At 42.6% G+C, this 17,989-nt stretch overlaps 1 protein-coding gene across 1 annotated transcript; it reads left to right on the top strand.

Moving 5' to 3' along the window:
• The first annotated feature begins 516 nt into the window (after window positions 1-516).
• STYXL2 (serine/threonine/tyrosine interacting like 2) lies at window positions 517-12,051 on the top strand. The gene is made up of 5 exons (XM_061368769.1): window positions 517-699; window positions 3,071-3,165; window positions 4,005-4,236; window positions 4,973-5,190; window positions 8,268-12,051. The coding sequence occupies exons 1-5, from the start codon at window positions 587-589 to the stop codon at window positions 11,096-11,098; spliced, it is 3,489 nt and encodes a 1,162-aa protein (XP_061224753.1). The 5' UTR covers window positions 517-586; the 3' UTR covers window positions 11,099-12,051.
• The last annotated feature ends 5,938 nt before the right edge of the window (window positions 12,052-17,989 follow it).

Genomic DNA, 17,989 nt, shown 5'->3' with positions numbered 1-17,989 from the left:
TTGGACCCAGGGAACATTGGCTGCTGTGTTTTCATGCTCCTAACCGAGCTGTGGCCCCCTTGGTCTCCCATGCCCAGGGCAGGCACAGCAGATTGCACACAAAGGATTACAAGGACAAAGTCCCAAGGCTTGAAGTACATTTGGGCTTGAGTTTTCAGGAGTGTTTAATTTTGAGGAGGTGAGGTCTCATGTTTCTTTCCCTTGATGTTCCTTCCAGTCCAGCTCTGGCTTTGTACAGCTCCTTCCAGCCACCATGCACAGCTGAGCCAGCCAGGGAGGGGATAGAGTTTCTTCCCTGCCACCCCTTCCTTCCTGGCCTTCCTGCACACTTACTCACAGGCAAGAAGGACATGGGTGCTTGCTGGGCAGCACCCAGGGAGCTGCACAAGGCTTCAGGAATGGCAGGCACCCTGGCAGAGAAGCCAGTGTGGCTGTCTTGTGGTAAGGGCCCCTCACAGGGTTGTAGAAGCAAGATGCTGGAGCCCCTTCTGCCATACCCCACCACCACCACCACCCAGTTTGCCCTCCTCTGTAACACCTTCCCTCCTGCCATGCTCCCCTTGCAGCAGATCCTCTCACAGCTGCCATGGCCAGCAGCAGAGATTCCGACAGTGAGCAAGTGGTGCCCAGTGAGGAGGATGAGGGACCAGATGTGAAAGCCGTGCAGGCCCGCTACCTCCGCAGCCCCTCACCCAGCCGGTGAGTATGCTTTGCCACAGGCACTGCCACGGCCTCCTGGTAGCACAGTCATAGATCAGCTTGCCTTCCCACCTCTTCTACCACCTCTCCTCCGCACCCACACTAAGATCAAGCATGGATCCCAGAGCTTCCCTTTTCTATGGTGGGGGTTAGTGTGCCAGCAGGGAGAGAGAATTCAGAGACAGGACTCCTGCACTACTTCATCCATCCTGCTAAAAGTGTATGCAAACACAGGGGGTAAGTTGCAGAAAGCATTACTATGGGGTGGTACTGTTGTTCTTCCCTCTCTCATCCTCTTATATCCACCCCCATGCTGGAATTTCTCTTCCAAAATTCAGCCCTGTCTTTCTATTTTAAGGACCTGTGGATTTTTTTGATGTTGATATTAGCCTTTCCCAGCCCCTAGAAGACTGAGGGTCTTTGGATTTGGGATGCTTCAGAATCATCCCTAGCTACAGGCTTCAGGGACTAAACAGGAGGCTGTCACAGTGCAAGCAGAAATTGAGTTGCCTCAAGCAGAAGAAGCATCATTAGGTGTGTTTTCTCCTAAAATAAGGAAAAATACATCCATTTGTACTCTTTTTCCTAAAGCAAAATGCTCTGCAGGGCTTTCTGTACACTTTTGAGATGCTTTAAGCTGAAGGCAAGGAGTGGGGATCGAAAAGAACCCATCCCAGTGGCCCTCAGCAAGTAGGAGGTTATGAAATGTTTCCCATTACCTGTGGGGCACTGCAGAAAAATGAAGACAGAGTGCTTATTTAATTTAACTAAATGCGGTTTAAAGTTGTTCACTGAACTCACAGTAAAATCGTGTATTGAACTTGGTAAATCACTCTCCTACTGCTCATCAGTCACTCAAAGTGAACAGAAGCACCTCTCCTGTGTATTCCTTTGCCTTCCCTTGCCTTACCTTTCTTTTCCTTCTCTTCTTTTTTCCTTTGCCTTCCTTTTTGTCTTGCTGTCAATGTCAAGAGCAATGATGAAAATGGTAAGGTCCTTTGCAACCAGAATGAGGCACTTGAAGCATCCAGGCTTGAGCAGTTCTGTACCTGTGTTTCATGGATGTTGAGGAAGCTACAGCTAAAACCTGTTGAGGCTGTAGTGGCAGATTATTACCAACTGTTATCTTTTTATTAAGCTTGGAGGCAACCTTTCCAGCAAAAGGAATTGAAGGCAGGAAATAGCTGCATATTTGTGTTAGCTCCTGTAAATGAGACTGAGACTCCTTTTGCTCATCTCATAAACTCCTTTGAAGGGCTGGAAAAGGATTACTTTCAGTCACAGTTGACAAGTGTTGGAACTCAACTAAATGACCTAGATGAGCCCATTAAGTGGTTTTCTATGGCTGTGCCCTCCATTTTGATTCTGGAGAATGAAGGCAGTTGAGCTCTCCAGACACTTGCTGCACCCTGATTGCACGTTAATCATCCTCCCTCTCCTGCTTTAATTGAATAAAACCACACAGTGTGTTGCAAGTACTGCAAGCCTGCATTGCCAACTAGCTTCTGTGGTGGCTACAAACTTGTCCTGATGATCTGTGCCATCTATTTGGGAGGAAATCTAGAGGGCGTGCATCAAGGAAAAAGCTCTGTAAAACATTTTGTTAAGATAGTCTAAATAAGGAAAGATTTGCTTGGACTGTACAGGTGGACCCAGTTGGAAATACATTTGGTTTTGTAGCCCTTTTTAGCTTAACAAAAACATACGTAAATCACACTGTGTCAGACAACTGCTGTCAAAGGTGTTTGTGGGTTTCATATTTGTTTACTAACCTACAGTTAGACAATGCTATGTGAGTGGAAAGACTGTCCATAGATTCATGCTACAAAGTGTTCAATGAGTACTGAGAGAGAGATTCACAGGCTTCAATCTTAATGCTTGCATTGAAGCTTGTGATAACTTAAAGGATGCTTCTTGGTAATTAGCTGACAGGAAAAAAAACCAACAGTTTTCTAGCATAATTTGTTTTGAATTGTTCAATAAATTCTAGTTGGGACAATGTTTATGTCTGTCTTAAGTGAGAGCTACCTGTGAGACTATTCCTTGTGATCCTTCCCCGTCCTACTCCCAAAGCAGACACTGATCTTCTCTACCCAAAGACTCCTCCAGGAGTCTATTCTCTTGCACTCCCAGCCCACTGCAGCTTTTCTGCATGGGACCTGTCTGCATCCTGCAAACAGTGGATACCACAGCATATTTGAAGCCTGTAGTGCCACACTGGAAAGCAGGGGTTGAGGGTCGGTAGAAAAGCTGGGGCTTCCTTCAACCAGTTACTTCTGCTCTCTTCTGGAATGGATGAAAAGGGCTGAAGTCTGGAAATGGGATCCCAGTGGAGGGCATTTGCCTAATAGGCAGTTTGGTTGGTTGGCAGGTATTCAGTGATGTCGGATGCTGATACAGAGAGCATCTTCATGGAGCCAATCCATCTGTCATCTGCTGTGGCTGCCAAAGAGATAATCAATGAAGGTAAGAGGAGACAGAGTAAAAGAAACATGTAAGTAGTAGAAACTTGAGTTGCACTTGTTTTGCCTTTCTCATACAGAGGTCCTAAATGATAAAAAAGCCCCACCTGAGACAGAGATGGAAACCACAAAGAAATGACAATTTACAGAAAGCTTTGGTGACTTCCTTTGAAGTTGTGAACTGAAACTGTGGCAGAATCATCTTCCACAGTGATGAATACAGTTTGATGGTTGCTCTGTAACAAATGGAATAGAATAGAATATTTCAGCTGGAAGGGACCTACAGTGATCATCTAGTCTAACTGCCTGACCACTTTAGGGTGACCAAAAGCTCAAGCATGTTACTAGGGGCATTGTCCAAAGGCCTGTTAAACACTGACAGGGATGATCACCTGCTTAGGAAGCCTGTTCCAGTGTTTGACTACTGTAAAGAAATGCTTCCTAATGTCCAGTCTGAACCTCCCCTGGCACATCTTTGACCCATTCCTATGTGTCTTATCACTGAATATCAGGGAGAAGAGCTCAGCACCTCCTTCTCCACTTCCCCTCCTCAGGAAGCTGTAGACTGCATTCTTTTGGAGCTAGAATGAGTGAGCCCTCAAATCCCAGGCCTTTGGCCAGTGTGGGTCTGTGTACTGAGAAGACAGTGCAATATGCTCTTCCCATTACTACCTTCAGGCTTCTAGATGAGCATATAATGCAGACATTGCAGACAGGATGGTGTGATGTTACTGGGAAAAAAAAGCAATCCACAAAAAATTGACAAAGAAAGAACAAAGAATGACAGGTCATATGTTTGCATGGGTTTTACATGCTTTTAGTTACAATGTCAGTTTATTCCAGAACTGAAGACAAAGGATGCCAATGTAGACTCAGCGTGTCCCAGGATGTTAGAGTCTGCACGTCAGCTGATGGTGAAAGATCTGTACAACCGAGTTAAGGAAAAGATTGATGACACCAGCTTGTTTAACACACCATGTGTGATGGATTTGCAGAGGGCACTTGTGAAGGACACGCTAGAGACCCCCAGGGATGCTGTGGATGAAGTCTGGCCTAATGTCTTCATAGCAGAAAAGTGAGTGTTAGCTTTTGTCATTAAGTTGCATGAGATTCCAGTGAAGGATCAGATGGAACCATTGAAGGCATAACAGGTATTACATGCATCTAATACCTTTCATCCCCAGAGAGATCCAAAGTGGTTTTCAGAATATACTCACAAAGACCTCTGCGCTGAAAAGTAAATACTTCTGGATTTAGAATCAGCAACTTCCCTGTGCTCTTTTGATGCTTCAACAATTTGGGAGAGGAAAAGGCAAATGAGCACAAATTAGACTGTTCTGATTGGAATTGGCCCTGAAATTGGAAGTAAAATCTTTATTATGTAAAAGACAGTTAAAAAAACCCATCATATCAAATACTGAGTGGAAATGGTTAGGTCTTCTGTACTGTGGTTCAGCTGTCTGAGACGCCTGTGCAAGTGACCAGACAGAATTAGTGGATATAGGGTAATGCAACAATTACAGAGTTATAAAAACCTGAGAAATAAGTAATCAGCCTGAACTTAGGATGACAGGACAAGTTTAAAATCAAGCTGGACTGGAAACTGCACATGCAGCTCTAGTGGTGAGTGCAGGTTTCTCATTTTCCCAGTGAGTATTGAAAAGAAATACCTGTAGAACTCTCAAAGAACATTAAAGCCATGTGTTAGATACAGTGTAAAGACTGGGAGCTCTGTAGACCTGTAACAGACGCTTTCTCTCCTACCTGAAATAGGAGCACTGATATCTAACATCTTTTTTTCCTTTCTGAAGAAGTGTTGCAGTGAACAAAAGCCGTTTGAAGAGATTGGGGATCACACATGTCTTGAATGCAGCTCATGGTACAGGTGTATACACAGGCCCAGCTTTCTACAACGGTCTGAATATCCAGTACCTTGGCATCGAAGTGGATGATTTTCCAGACATGGATATCTCCAAACACTTCCGCCCAGCTGCAGAGTTCCTTGATGAAGCACTGCTGACTTACAGGGGTAAGAGAAAATTGCAGTGGTTCCATAGTGCTTGGGAGTTAATGGGTGGAAGCGTTACTATGATGATTAACATCTTTGTCGCTGACATGGACAGTGGGATTGAGTGGGCCCCCAGCAAGTTTGCCAATGACACCAAGCTGTGTGGTTCGGTTGATACGCTGGAGGGAAGGAATGCCATCCAGAGGGACCTTGACACGCTTGTAAGGTGGGCTGATGCCAACCTCATGAAGTTTAACCATGCCAAGTGCAAGGTCCTACACCTGGGTCGGAGCAATCCCAGACGCAGCTACAGGCTGGGCAGAGAAAAGATTCAGAGCAGCCCTGTGGAGAAGGTGCTGGTCGATGAGAAAATGAACATGAGCCAGCTTCAGTGTGTGCTTGCAGCCCAGAAAGCCAACCGTATCCTGGGCTGCATCAAAAGGAGCATGACCAGCAGGTCGATGGAGGTGATCCTGCCCCTTTATTCTGCTCTCGTGAGACCTCACCTGGAGTATTGTGTGCAGTTCTGGTGTCCTCAACACAAAAAGGACATGGATCTGTTGGAACAAGTCCAGAGGAGGGCCACGAGAATGATCAGGGGACTGGAGCACCTCCCATATGAAGACAGGCTGAGAAAGTTGGGGCTGTTCAGCCTGGAGAAGAGAAGGCTGCGTGGAGACCTCATATCAGCCTTCCAGTATCTGAAGGGGGTGTATAGGGATGCTGGGGATGGACTCTTCATTAGGGACTGTAGTGGCAGGACAAGGGGTAATGGGTTAAAACTTAAACAGGGGAAGTTTAGATTGGATATAAGGAGGAAATTCTTTCCTGTTAGGGTGGTGAGGCACTGGAATAGGTTGCCCAGGGAGGTTGTGAATGCTCCATCCCTGGCAGTGTTCAAGTCCAGGTTGAACGAGGCCTTGGGTAATATGGTTTAGAGCAAGGTGTCCCTGCCCATGGCAGGGGGGTTGGAACTTGATGATCTTAAGGTCCTTTCCAACCCTAACTATTCTATGATTCTATGATTCTATGAACAAACATCTGATGACACATTTGTATCTGGCTTGAAGGCAGATACTTCGTCCCCTGTATCCATTTACAGGGACCATTTTTCGCTTGTTTCTGCCATGCCCCAATCAAAACAGGAGGGGGAAAACAAGAGGAGGCAGCCTGACTGTTCTTGCTGCAAGCCCAATGTCTTCAGACTCAAACTGGCTGTAAGGCACCTCCGTCAGCTGCTTTAAAAATACCTATTGCGAAGAGGTGAAGCCCTGCTCCAATAAATATTGATCTATATTGTACACTGCGAGTTTCACTTTTGCCAGCATGCAAAAGAACAGGCTGATTTACCAGAACAATCCAAACAGCTGGGTTGAACACCTGGGTGTACACCCAGGCTACTGTATAATTTGCTGGACTTTTCTTTCATGGCAATTGTTATTCCGTGGACCTCCAGTACATAGTGATCAATTTTTTCGCAGTTTCAGTGGACAGTTAGAAATATGTTTATGGAATTCAATATGAAAATGAACACCATAATCAGTGATATCACTGATACTCTTCATATATATATTCAATGCATGATATTTTTTTAAAGACAGATTACCTCCTAGTAGAAGTGACAGGAAATGAAAGTTTTGTTAGTACACAAGAAAAGGTTGAGCCAATTTTAATAGCTCACCAAGCCCCATGAGGAGGCATATGGAGGAGCATCGATGTTCCTCATAACTCCCATTGCTACACTTGGCATAGTACAGGTGCTTACTGCTGCTGGCATTCTTTGACCCTTCAACTCACTAAACTAGCAAAAAGTTACAGTCAAGCAGGGAAGAGATGGGTTTCACTTGGGTTAGTCTGCTGAACTACCTCATTTAAGGGTCCAATGAGTACCTGAACTGACACTGGAAAGGAGACAGAGAAGCTTTGAAAGAAAGCAGAGGAATGAGGTCTCCACCTTTTGGTGAGCTTTTAGATAGACTTCACTGGCTGTTTAAAACGCTTGGAAGGCAATTGAGGCTCTTGATACTAAGTGTAAAAGACATTTTGGGATTGTACAAATAGGTTCACTAGGTAAACACTTGCAGTAACATATCAGCAAGCAGAAAAGTGGTGTTTAAACTGGCTTCATTAAGTTTCAGTGCAAACAGATTAATGAAACTGGATTTTATCATATATGTAGAAACAGTAATTTCAGTTATTTGCAAGCTAGCAAATCGTCATTTACCCTCTCTTCATATTTACAAGCTTTTCTTTAGCTGTAATTTGCTATAAAAGTAACTTTAAAAAATAATTCTGTGCCAAAGCTTAGTTTTCTGAAAGAGGTGGTTCTTGTGTAGATGCCGTGAAATAAAGCATATCCTCAGATTTGGCTCTATCCTTTGCAGTCACTGTTTGCAGAACACTGGTTACCAGTAGTTTGAAGCAGCTGTATCAACCAGTTCGTCAGAGTCAAGATCTGCTCTCTTCTGCTAGTTGCTTGGTTCTCTTGTGCTGAGATAGACAATGACTCTGGCCTTCAGCTAGTCTATATGCAAATCTTTGAATGTACCTTGCAAAACAGCAGATGTGGATTCCGGAAAAAATATAATAAAAATAATATTAAATTGTATTTCAGTCCTACAATGTGCTATTAAAAAAAAAAAAAAAAAAAAGGAAGTTATTTGAATATCCTCCTAGTACCTTCCTGGAGGCTAATGCTGGTATCTCCGTTTTTATATAGGGGGAAACTGAAGCATGGAACGCTTAAACATCTTACCCCATGTCAGCCAGCAAGTCAAGAATAGTGTTTCACTTGTCTTTCTCATATGTATTAACAGCTTTCTGATTATTTGGGGAAGTGAAATGTTTAGGTGAAAATACAAGTATTATTTGTTTTAAAATGTGCCTGCCCACAACTTTTAAAACTAATGTGCTTTTTATTAATACATATCTAGATTTTATTAAGATAAAGCTAACAAATATTAGTACTGCTTTCAGTTACTGAAACATATAGCATATAATTTTTAACACTATTCAGAGAATCCTTTTGTGATATATATTAGGGCAACTTCTCTATGTTATTGGAAATAGCTAATTGCTTCTCTATTCAATATCTGTAGGCAAAATCCTTGTCAACAGTGAAATGGGGATCAGTCGCTCAGCTGTGCTGGTGGCTGCTTACCTGATGATCTACCACCACATGACTGTTCTGGAGGCTCTGATGACTCTGAGAAAGAAGCGTGCCATTTACCCCAATGATGGCTTTCTGAAACAACTAAGGGATCTCAATGAGCAATTGTTTGAGGAGCGAGAGCTGGAGCATACAGGAAGTGAAGAAGTCACTCCTAGTCAAAGTTCTGTTGTCAGTGTAGGGACTTCTTCCCAGCCATCTGGAGCCGGGGACTCAGAAAGCGTCATGGGAGCCAAAGCCCACTCCATCACAGTAGAAGAAGAGGATACCACCAGCCTGCTGGGTAGTTTAATGAGCTCTTCATCAGTGGAAAAAACTAGCTGGGTTTCCAAACAGTCCACCCTCATCAGTGAGGAGGAAGAGGAACACTTGTATGAGGCATGGAGGAAGAAACAAGGTCTGCCTACAAAGGAACCAGGAGTTAACAATGGTAGAACATCACTGAAACTTCTGGATCAGGAAGGGGAACAATCTGAGGAGGATGTGGAACAGAGGATCCATGACTGGCAGTGCAGAAATGAGAAATATAAAATTGAGGGTCCACCTAGAGAGGAGTATGGAGATGCCAGCATGGGAGGAAGACCTTACCCACCAGGTGAATTCCATGATGTTGAGAGTGTGAGCAGTTTTGAGATCCGAACCCTAAGACAACAGCTGGAAGCCAGTAGCTTAAGCAGAATGAGGAGGAGCCGCACAGGCTCTATGTCTTCAGAGAGCACCTGGGACATGTGGAACCAGAGGCTTCTAGAGATTGAGAAGGAAGCTGCTCAAAGGTATCATTCTAAGAATAAAAATTGTGGGGCGAGACAACCCCCAGAAACAGGAGAGAAGAGGGATGTGGATGAGGAGAGTGTGCTTTCGGACAGTAGCTCCTTTTACAATTTCTGCCAAAAGAAGAAAGACAAATTGACTCCTCTGGAAAGGTGGAAGATCAAGAGGATTCAGTTTGGCTTTCACAAGAAGGATTTAGAACCATCATCATCTGGTGCACCATCTCCAGCAGAAGATGGCAGCCAGGCAGGTGGAGAGGGGACAGAAGGGAAGAGTTTGTCAGATATTAACCTGACTGCCTACCAAGCTTGGAAAATGAAGCGCCAGAAGAAGGTGGCCAGTGAAAGCAAGGAGGAATTTGTGGAATTTGCCAAAAGTGAGGATTCTGCATCAGCTAAAAAGAAGCAGAGGCGTGTAGAGCTCCTTGAACGTACAAAGAAGATTTTAGCAGAAAGCCAGTCCATGTGTAGCTGGGAGACAGACAGTACGATGAGTGGGAGTATCCCACTGTCAGCTTTCTGGGCCTCAGAACCTTCTGCAGGTGGTGCTGAGGATGCAGCTTGTGCACTGAGCATGCAGACAAATCATTCATCTTTATCACAGACCAGGAGCAACACAGGGGCAATGCAGACTCAGATGCCAAGTATACCCCTTCCCAACCTCCCAATCGGCCCAGGCAATACAATATCTATGGCGAGCATTCAGAACTGGATCGCTAATGTGGTTAGTGAAACCATTGCTCAGAAGCGAAATGAGATCATGATGCTGTCCCGTCCATCATCTGCAATGGCCTCCATAATGTCAGGAGACCTTGGCAGGGGTGTAGATGATGATACAGTTTATCCTCTTTGTGCTCAAAGTAACTCATCTCTTGCTACCTCTCACCTTCGCCAGCAGGACATGCACAAGGCTAAGTCACAGTCTGTCCTGTCTTGCAATGCCTCAGCAAATGCAAGGACAGAAGGGACTGATTCAAACATGAAGACAACACAGACAAGCAAGCCACTGTACAGCCTCTTTGCTGATGAGGTTGACTTAAAGAAAATCAGGAGGAAGGAGAAGGAGATGCAAATGGAAATGAGGGAGAAAATGACAGATTACCAAACTGAAAAGGTGATCAGAGACAATAAACGAAGCACTTCATTTAAAAAAAAGATGACCAAAGGAGAGGACAAGGAAATAGAAGATGACAGAGCGAGTACAACAAACAGCCACAGGCACCCCTTGCAAGCACATCTTGAAGGAACTGACAGAATCTTTGATCTGTTCAGTCAACCTGCAAACACAGGTGTACTGAAGTCAGAGATAGAGACTGATATTACCAAGTGGCTCAGCAGCCTGAAAGCAGAAAAAGAACCATCATCATTTTATGGTCAAAGCAAGAAGGCTAGAGAGAAATATAGTAGATCATCCACAGTTAGAGAGATGGATTCTGAAACATCCAGTTACAGAATCTCCAGATCCCAAAGAGAAGAGCTGCACAGCTCTTCTTCCTACGAGTCAAAAGGAGATTCACTGAGAACCATGTCAAGATTGTCCTCTGCTTCTGCAAAAGAGGACAAGAATATGTATAAGTTCTCAAGGTCAAGGATCAGTGAGACAAGAAGTTCCAGAGAAAATTGCCCAGAGCTGCATGTTTTCAGACGAACACTTGAACCATCCTTTGACTCTGAATCCCCTGAACCATCTACACAGAGTCGAGTTAGATATCATGTGGAGGCATGTGAAGAGGAAGCCATATCAGACATGTCAGAATTTGGAGCTAAGAGAAAGTTCAGGCAGAGCTTTTCAAAGTCTGAAGAGGATGGAAAGAAGGAGGCAAAAGTGGAACAAAGTGAAGAAAGATTTGCATCTAGACAGTTCTCACAGTACAGGCGAACCATGCGTAAAGAAGAGGAAGAAGAGATGGATGATGATGCTATTATTGCTGCTTGGAGAAGCCAACTAGAAGAAACTACAACAAAGCTTCGGCGGCAAAGGGAAGAGTGACCAAGATGAGATTACAGAAACACAAGCAGAGCCACAGAGTCTCTGAATCACTCATCATTATATTTCTGATAATCCTTTGTGGTTTGTAGGCCATTTCCTGCAGATAGTTCTATTCTTAATCAAAAGCGATAAAGGGAAGAGGTCAAGTTTTGGAAGTGTTTGTGGTTTGCCAGAAAGAAGATGCTAGTGTTAAATGATCAATGTAGGTAGGAGCACAATGTTAGAAGCCGTCAGGAGACAGACGATGTTTCAGTAGCAAAAGCACCTCAAGTAAAAAGACCAATCACATCCCATTTTGGTTATTTCAATTTCCTAGTCTCGTTAAAGAGTGGACATATTTTTTCTAGGATGTTTTTGATCATAAATGGAAGAAGCCAACGGCCTTTTCAAGGAACTTGAAGAATGTTCTCTCTTAATCAGTTTTACTTTATGCCATTTAGAAGATACTGCGAGGTAGGCTCCATTTTCTGCACCAGTCTCATGGATGTCTACAGAAATAAGACAGTTCAGGGGAATACATGTACTGTTTTGCTTCATTAAGTAGGAGAAGCAAAGCTGAATATTAGAAAAAAATGATGCCACTTTTTTTCCCAGAAGTTCACTGCAGTAATGAATGTATTCCTGTGGTACCATTGTTTTCTATTAGATGGACTCTTCTCTGCTCCACTATGGCTGGTTCCTGCTATTTTTGGGTGTACAAAACAAAAATGCAGTAATATAAATGCAGTTTAAAAATTACGTTCTGATGTAGCTAAAGAGATGGAGTTAGGGCTAGGATTAGTGTTAGGTTAGCCTGGGTTTCTGAAGTACTGATTTCAGTTTGATTTATGTATGCAGCTCAGCTAAGTCTAGGGTTTTATGTCTATAGTCAGATTGTCCTGTATTAATTAACATGATTTCCTTGAAAGAATGATCCACAAACTGACCCCAAAATAAAATGACATATAACTAAAGCACTGGCAGAATGCACCATGCACCTAAGGACAAATTGTTGCATCTGTCAAATGTGGTACTTGGAAGCTCATTTTTAGGAGATGGTAGGTTTAGCTGGTTTGTTACATTAACATGCTGCTTGTATCATGAGGTACAGAGCCCACATTACAGAGTGGGTAGAAAGAGCACAGTTTCCATGTTAATTGAGTACACCAAATTAAGAGCCTCAGGTCCTTCCAAGCCCTGCAGAACCTTCTGAGCTTATGTGACACAACCTGCCAGGCCTGACACAACATCACTTACGTGGCTTGTGTGACCCTGCATCTTTGACACACCAAAGCACCCAACTGTCACCAGTCCATGTCCTTCACCTCTCTCATAAACATCTTGGCCAGGTTCTCCTGATTTCTACTCTGGAATTATCTGTTCCCTCCTCTGTACAGGCTGTTTTGAAACAACAAAACCCTCTGGCAGAGCTGAGTATAAAACAACAATGATGAGGTATTGCTCTCTCACAGGAAGTTTTGCCTTTCTTGCATCTCCTCTCCCTCCCACTGTGATGCTTAGAGCTCACTATTACTATTACGCTAGTACCATTCTGTTTTAATTGTGTAATATAGACAGTAAACTCCAAAGGATGAGGGCCTGGTCTTTGTCCTTGTCTGTATGACACCACGCACATCAGCAATGCTATCTAAATAATGGTTACTGATAACAAAATGCACCTGCCAATTTTCCTAAAACTCTCAACTATAACTCACTGATTAGACATTATCCCTGCTTCTCTGAAGATAAAGATGACTCTTTCTGACAGCCAGGATGAGGGTAAATGATAGCTACTTATTGTCAGGTGAATGGAGTCTCAAAATCAGGTGACTGAACAATAACAGGGGTAGGAAAATAAGAGAAAGAACGTATTTTACTTATGAGAGCTCTTTTTTTGCTGAGGGGTTGGGAGTTTTTTGTTTTTTTTTTTTTGTTTTTTTTTTTAGTAAATTCAGATTACATTTTTGAAGACATAAAGAAATATGGTCCTGTTTGTGTTTCAGGCACCCAGAGATTCTATAAGGCTTCTAATTCACTTCAAGGTCTTAAGTTTCAATGGATCAAAGTGGAAGTGTGCAATACCTTCTGACATTGAGTTTACTTTTTACCAAAGGCTGGTTCCCTTGGAAAAATCTCTGGCTTCCTACTATGCCTGGCTGCTGTTTTCTGCAGTACTGTAGGGGGCATCTTACACTGTAAAAGATGAGCATTATATGATACAGTAATTGGTTTCATTTTGCACTGTACAGCACAGCCTACAGTTTAGGTAGAATTTTGATTTAAACTGTGATCTAGGTCTGTTGCACAAATAAATTATTCAAGACCAAGGGGCAGAATATAGTTCTGTAATGAGCCTGAGCCAAAACATCCTGATAGCAAGTTTTGGCCCTTCTCGGAAAGGGTTATGTAGGTTCTGCTGACTCACTGAGTTAGGTGGCTTATTAGTTCACTTGTGTAAAAGGAAGATAAAAATGGTTTGCTGGGGAGAGTCCATCTAAGATGCTGGCTGAGCATTCATGAGGGAGAAGCCTTAGAAATAGCTGAACTTTATTTTCTTATTGCTTATATCCTTGTTAATAAAGCCAAACCCCCAAAGCAATAAGGGGGTGGGGATCATTTTGGACTCCATGCAGTCTGTGTATGGCCTGTGCTTGAAAGCAAGTTGGGAAAGGCTCTAGCTCACAGGTATAAATTACATGAAACAGTGACATAGACCTTGCATGGTGAAAATATTAAAGCATTCAGTCATAAGACCAATAACCAGGAGAGACAGAAATTGAAAGGTTGAAGGCAGGCTACAAAGTCAGGTTTTAAGATTAGAATTTAGGAGGAGGTAGGGAATCAGTGAAAGGGGAGAGGTCTGCACAGATTGTTTCAGGTGACCAGAGCCACAGAGTGAATGGTTTTTCAGCAGTGATGCTGGTCTTACACTTGATTAAAAGAGCAGGTAAGTATTTACGAAGGATTTTTCAGCAACAATGCGCTGGGACCTTTATTTTTGCTCAGCCTCAGTTTGCTCCTTTAAGCAGGAGGGTTTTTGTTGACATTGTATAGCAGAAGGTGAAAGTGCAAGGAGCATCCATACAGTCAGTTAAGAATATAAACACAAGAACATCAGAAAGGTTATATGGGGTCAGACCAAAGGTCCATCTGGCCCAATATCCTGTCTCTGACAGAGGGCAACAGTAAAAACCTAGGGAAGAATATAAAGTGATATTACCCCAGCATGATCTTCCAGTTTCTAATCATTTGCGACTCAAGGACTTCCTGAGCCAGATGTGATATTTCTGTATTTAATAGTCCTTGATAGATTTTCCTTCTATGGCGGTGCCTAGTAATTTTTGAGCTATAGCCATTATAGCCTTGTACCTGCTAGCCTCAGTGATCTCTTGTGGCAAGAAGTCCCACAGCTTACTAAATGCTGAGTCATCTCCTTTTTGTCTGTTCTGAACCCACTGCCCACTAGACTCCTTTAATGCCAATCTGATCTCTAGTTAGTATGTACATGCCCCACTAGATTTCACCCCCTTCTATTGTTATGCCCCATCCTTAGCTCTCAGTTTCTCAGCCCAAATTACTTATTCATTATTTGGGGGCTCCTCCATGTCTCTGATTATCCTGGCTGTTCTTTTCTGAACCCTTTCCAGTTCTGCTTTGTCACATTTGAGGCAAGGGACCAGATCCTCACATAGTATCCAGTATATATTTACTATATACACAAAATATGGTTGCTGGATGGCAATGGTCAGCTCTGAGATCATCATTTCATAAGTTAAATTTTCTTATTTGTAAGCTTTACATTTATTAGCCTTGGATGTCATCTGCCATCTTAGCGCTCAGTCTCAAGTCCTTCTGCATTTTTTCACAGCCAGCCTCTCATTTTTACTACTCTGTTTCCTTAAGGTCCTTTGAAAATGTAGAAACTCAGCATATGTGGAGGGATACATGAGAGAGAAACCCGTTTGAAGCTGGTCTGTGTGAAGTAAGGAATAACAAAGTGATGAAAGTAAGGAGTAAGAAAGTGATGAAAGCTAGGAGGTGAGTGTTCAAAAAGAGCTCTGAAGACAACAGGCAAATGAAGAAGGGGACCTGCACTGGATGGCGACAGTAAGATATGTATGTAAGCTGAGGAGGCTAATGTAAAATATTCATTTCTCTAGATGTATAAAAATCTGGGGAAAGGTTATGGGGCAGCTGCTGTGGGAAGGAAGGAGATGGGATTTACAGAAATTACAGTTTGGTGAGAAATGTTAAGGGGACTGAGAGAAATGGAAATGGTACTCATCATAGTAGGAAAGAGATGATAAAATGACATCTGTGCTAGACATCTGTGCTAGGCTGGGAATTCAATGTGCAGAAGCAAGTTTGGAAGGAAGCAGAAATGTGCCAGAAGTAAGTTATTCCTAGTGTTAACAGCTGCATTCTGTGTCATAATGCTGATAGGTGTGAGGCCATGGCCTGTTCCCCCATGTAGGATTTTCAGAGCAATGTGATTTATAGCGTGCAGCACTAGTTTAGACTGGATAATTTTAAAAGGAGTTTAGCACCATTTTCCTTCTTTCACAGCTCCTTGAGAAATGCTTACACGTTAGCTGTACTGGAGAGCTAGGTGAATTATGAGACAAGAAGTTTTGCTTGGGGATGGTTATGTCCCATTTCCTGCCTTTCCTTAAAGGATTCTCCTGGAATACATTCAATACAGACATTATAACATGAAAACACAGTATCCATGACCATCATAAATTTATAGACAGTCCAACATGGATGCAGAAAGAATGTGATTAATATAGTCTAGGGCTTGGAAACAGACACTGCGTGTTCATGTACTAAACACAAAATCTCTGTGGGCTACCTACCTATTCTCTGGAATTTCACTTGTCATCTAGAAAAATCAAAGTGGGTTAAATCTGTGGCTGTTCTAATTGTGAAGAAAACTTAAAAAATTGGAACTATATGTAACAAATAAACAATTCTCTAGAGAGGTGGGAGAATAGCTCTAAATGGTGTGTGCATTGTCCCAGTTGTCTCAGCAAGGTGCTAATTTACTTGCCCAGGAGTAATAATTTAAACGCTGGTAAGATTTGTTACATTGTTCTTCATGTAAAAAATTGAGAGAGGTCGTGTATTTAGGTTGTATATTACCAATACCACCATAATCCACTTAAATGAACACCCTGCCATTTTGGCTACTCCTAGGAATGGAAATTTTTTGACATGGAAGAATCCTCCCCTTTTTTTTTTCCAGACTGCCTTTGGTTCTTTGGTACATTTCAGCGTATTAAGGAGCTGATTTCATGTTGCTTCCATCTATCCCCTTGTTACAACCATTCAGCAGCTTCTGAGCTTGGAGTTTTCCTGTGACTGCTGTTCCCATACCACAAGGTGCACACACAGATAAAAAGTGGAAATATTTGTGACTTATAAAAGTAGGCAACAATATGAATTCAGATCTTCCCAGGACCAACAGGTTAAAGTAAATGTTGGGATGTCTGTGCCAAGTTATCCTGGTGTGGTGACATGAAAACTGTCTGAGAGAGCAGGAGAAGGGACATCCTGTCTGTGCTTTGAACCTTCCACTCTGAATTGCATTTTGAAGGTTTTTATTTGCATGTATCATTAAAATAGACAAATTTAATCCTTACACGAGAGTGTAGCTGCTTCCATACATGATTCATATCTGCAGGCAGACTGGTTTACTTCAGATATGTATGCCCTGGATGACATAAATGTACAATGGAAAACTACCTTCACTGTTAACTATGGAGAGAATAAAGCCTCTACATAATCAATCAACCAATCAATCAATCAATCAATCAATCCATCAATCCATCAATCACCTATTTTTTTCCTGAATGCTTTACGGTCATTAAATTAAAGAACACAGTACAGAATAACAAGGTCAGATCAATAGTCAAACCTGATTCAAACTTACCAAGTTTGCACAAATTGGTGTAAGGGTTCTGCACAAGTAACCATGAAAGAAGGGGTGACTCCAGTCAGAAGGGCACATGTGCAGGCATAAAAATGAACCAAGATGTGGATGATACTAGTTAAAACACAGAAATATTTGAAGGAACTGATCATTTTTGTAGCATCACCCAGCTACCATCAGCATCTACCTGGAGCTCAATGTCTTAAGAGTCTTTTTTGCACTTCTGAGTGATATTAGAAAATAACCGTGGTGGCAAGAACTGTTTACAACTGGCCAGATAGCTACATGCTTCAGGTCAGGGCCTGCCAGGAACATGCCTGATTTTAGAGATTTGCTATTTGTGATTTCTCCATTTGATTACTGAAGGCACTAGATCAAAGAAATGCAGCACACAGCCAACTGGTATTAAACATTGCAACTGGACCATCATGGACCATCCCAGCAGTTTGATCTTTGCAATGACTCCATACTGAACTCAGATCCAGCTGAAAGCTGTTCATTAGTTTTGCAGAACATCTCTCCTTCCTTGCTTGAGAGGAGAGCTTTGTGAAACACAACAGCCTTTATGGAACTAGCAATTAATGGGGAGCTTTGTACATTTTGCTCATGGAAACTTCCTGGTATCAGTCACAATCTATGAAGGTTCATTCCCAGAGCAGGTAAAATGACCATGGGCCTAACTGCATTCAAAACTAAATGCAAACCCCAGTTCTTCAATTTAAACTTTCCTCCCTCAATAATTTTGCAAAGCATGTGCTCCTTAGTCTGTGAATTGGATCAAAAGTATTGCCTAGAGGCAAAGGGTCAGAGAAGATTCCACATTTGAAAAGGTCCTCAAAAGTGTGCAGTCTCAGTTGCTGAACAGACACCACAAATAGGATGGATAAAAGCCCACATGAGACTCTGGTATGTGAGCAAGCAGAAGCTGACAGTTGCCCCTCAGGAATACAGTATAAAGCTTTCATTTCCGCAGGAAATGT

Source organism: Neopsephotus bourkii, unplaced genomic scaffold (genome assembly GCF_033783945.1).
Source record: "Neopsephotus bourkii isolate Nb327-2 ecotype Australia unplaced genomic scaffold, CSIRO-AGI_Nbou_v1 NB_1446, whole genome shotgun sequence".
Taxonomy (NCBI): domain Eukaryota; kingdom Metazoa; phylum Chordata; class Aves; order Psittaciformes; family Psittacidae; genus Neopsephotus; species Neopsephotus bourkii.
This window is presented reverse-complemented; position numbering and strand designations above follow the sequence as displayed.

Coding starts and splice junctions, on each gene's coding strand:
- STYXL2 (XM_061368769.1), top strand. CDS start 587: ATGGCCAGCAGCAGAGATTCCGACAGTGAGCAAGTGGTGCCCAGTGAG. Junction 3,166..4,004: donor CAAAGAGATAATCAATGAAG/GTAAGAGGAGAC, acceptor AGTTTATTCCAG/AACTGAAGACAAAGGATGCC. Junction 5,191..8,267: donor AGCACTGCTGACTTACAGGG/GTAAGAGAAAAT, acceptor CAATATCTGTAG/GCAAAATCCTTGTCAACAGT.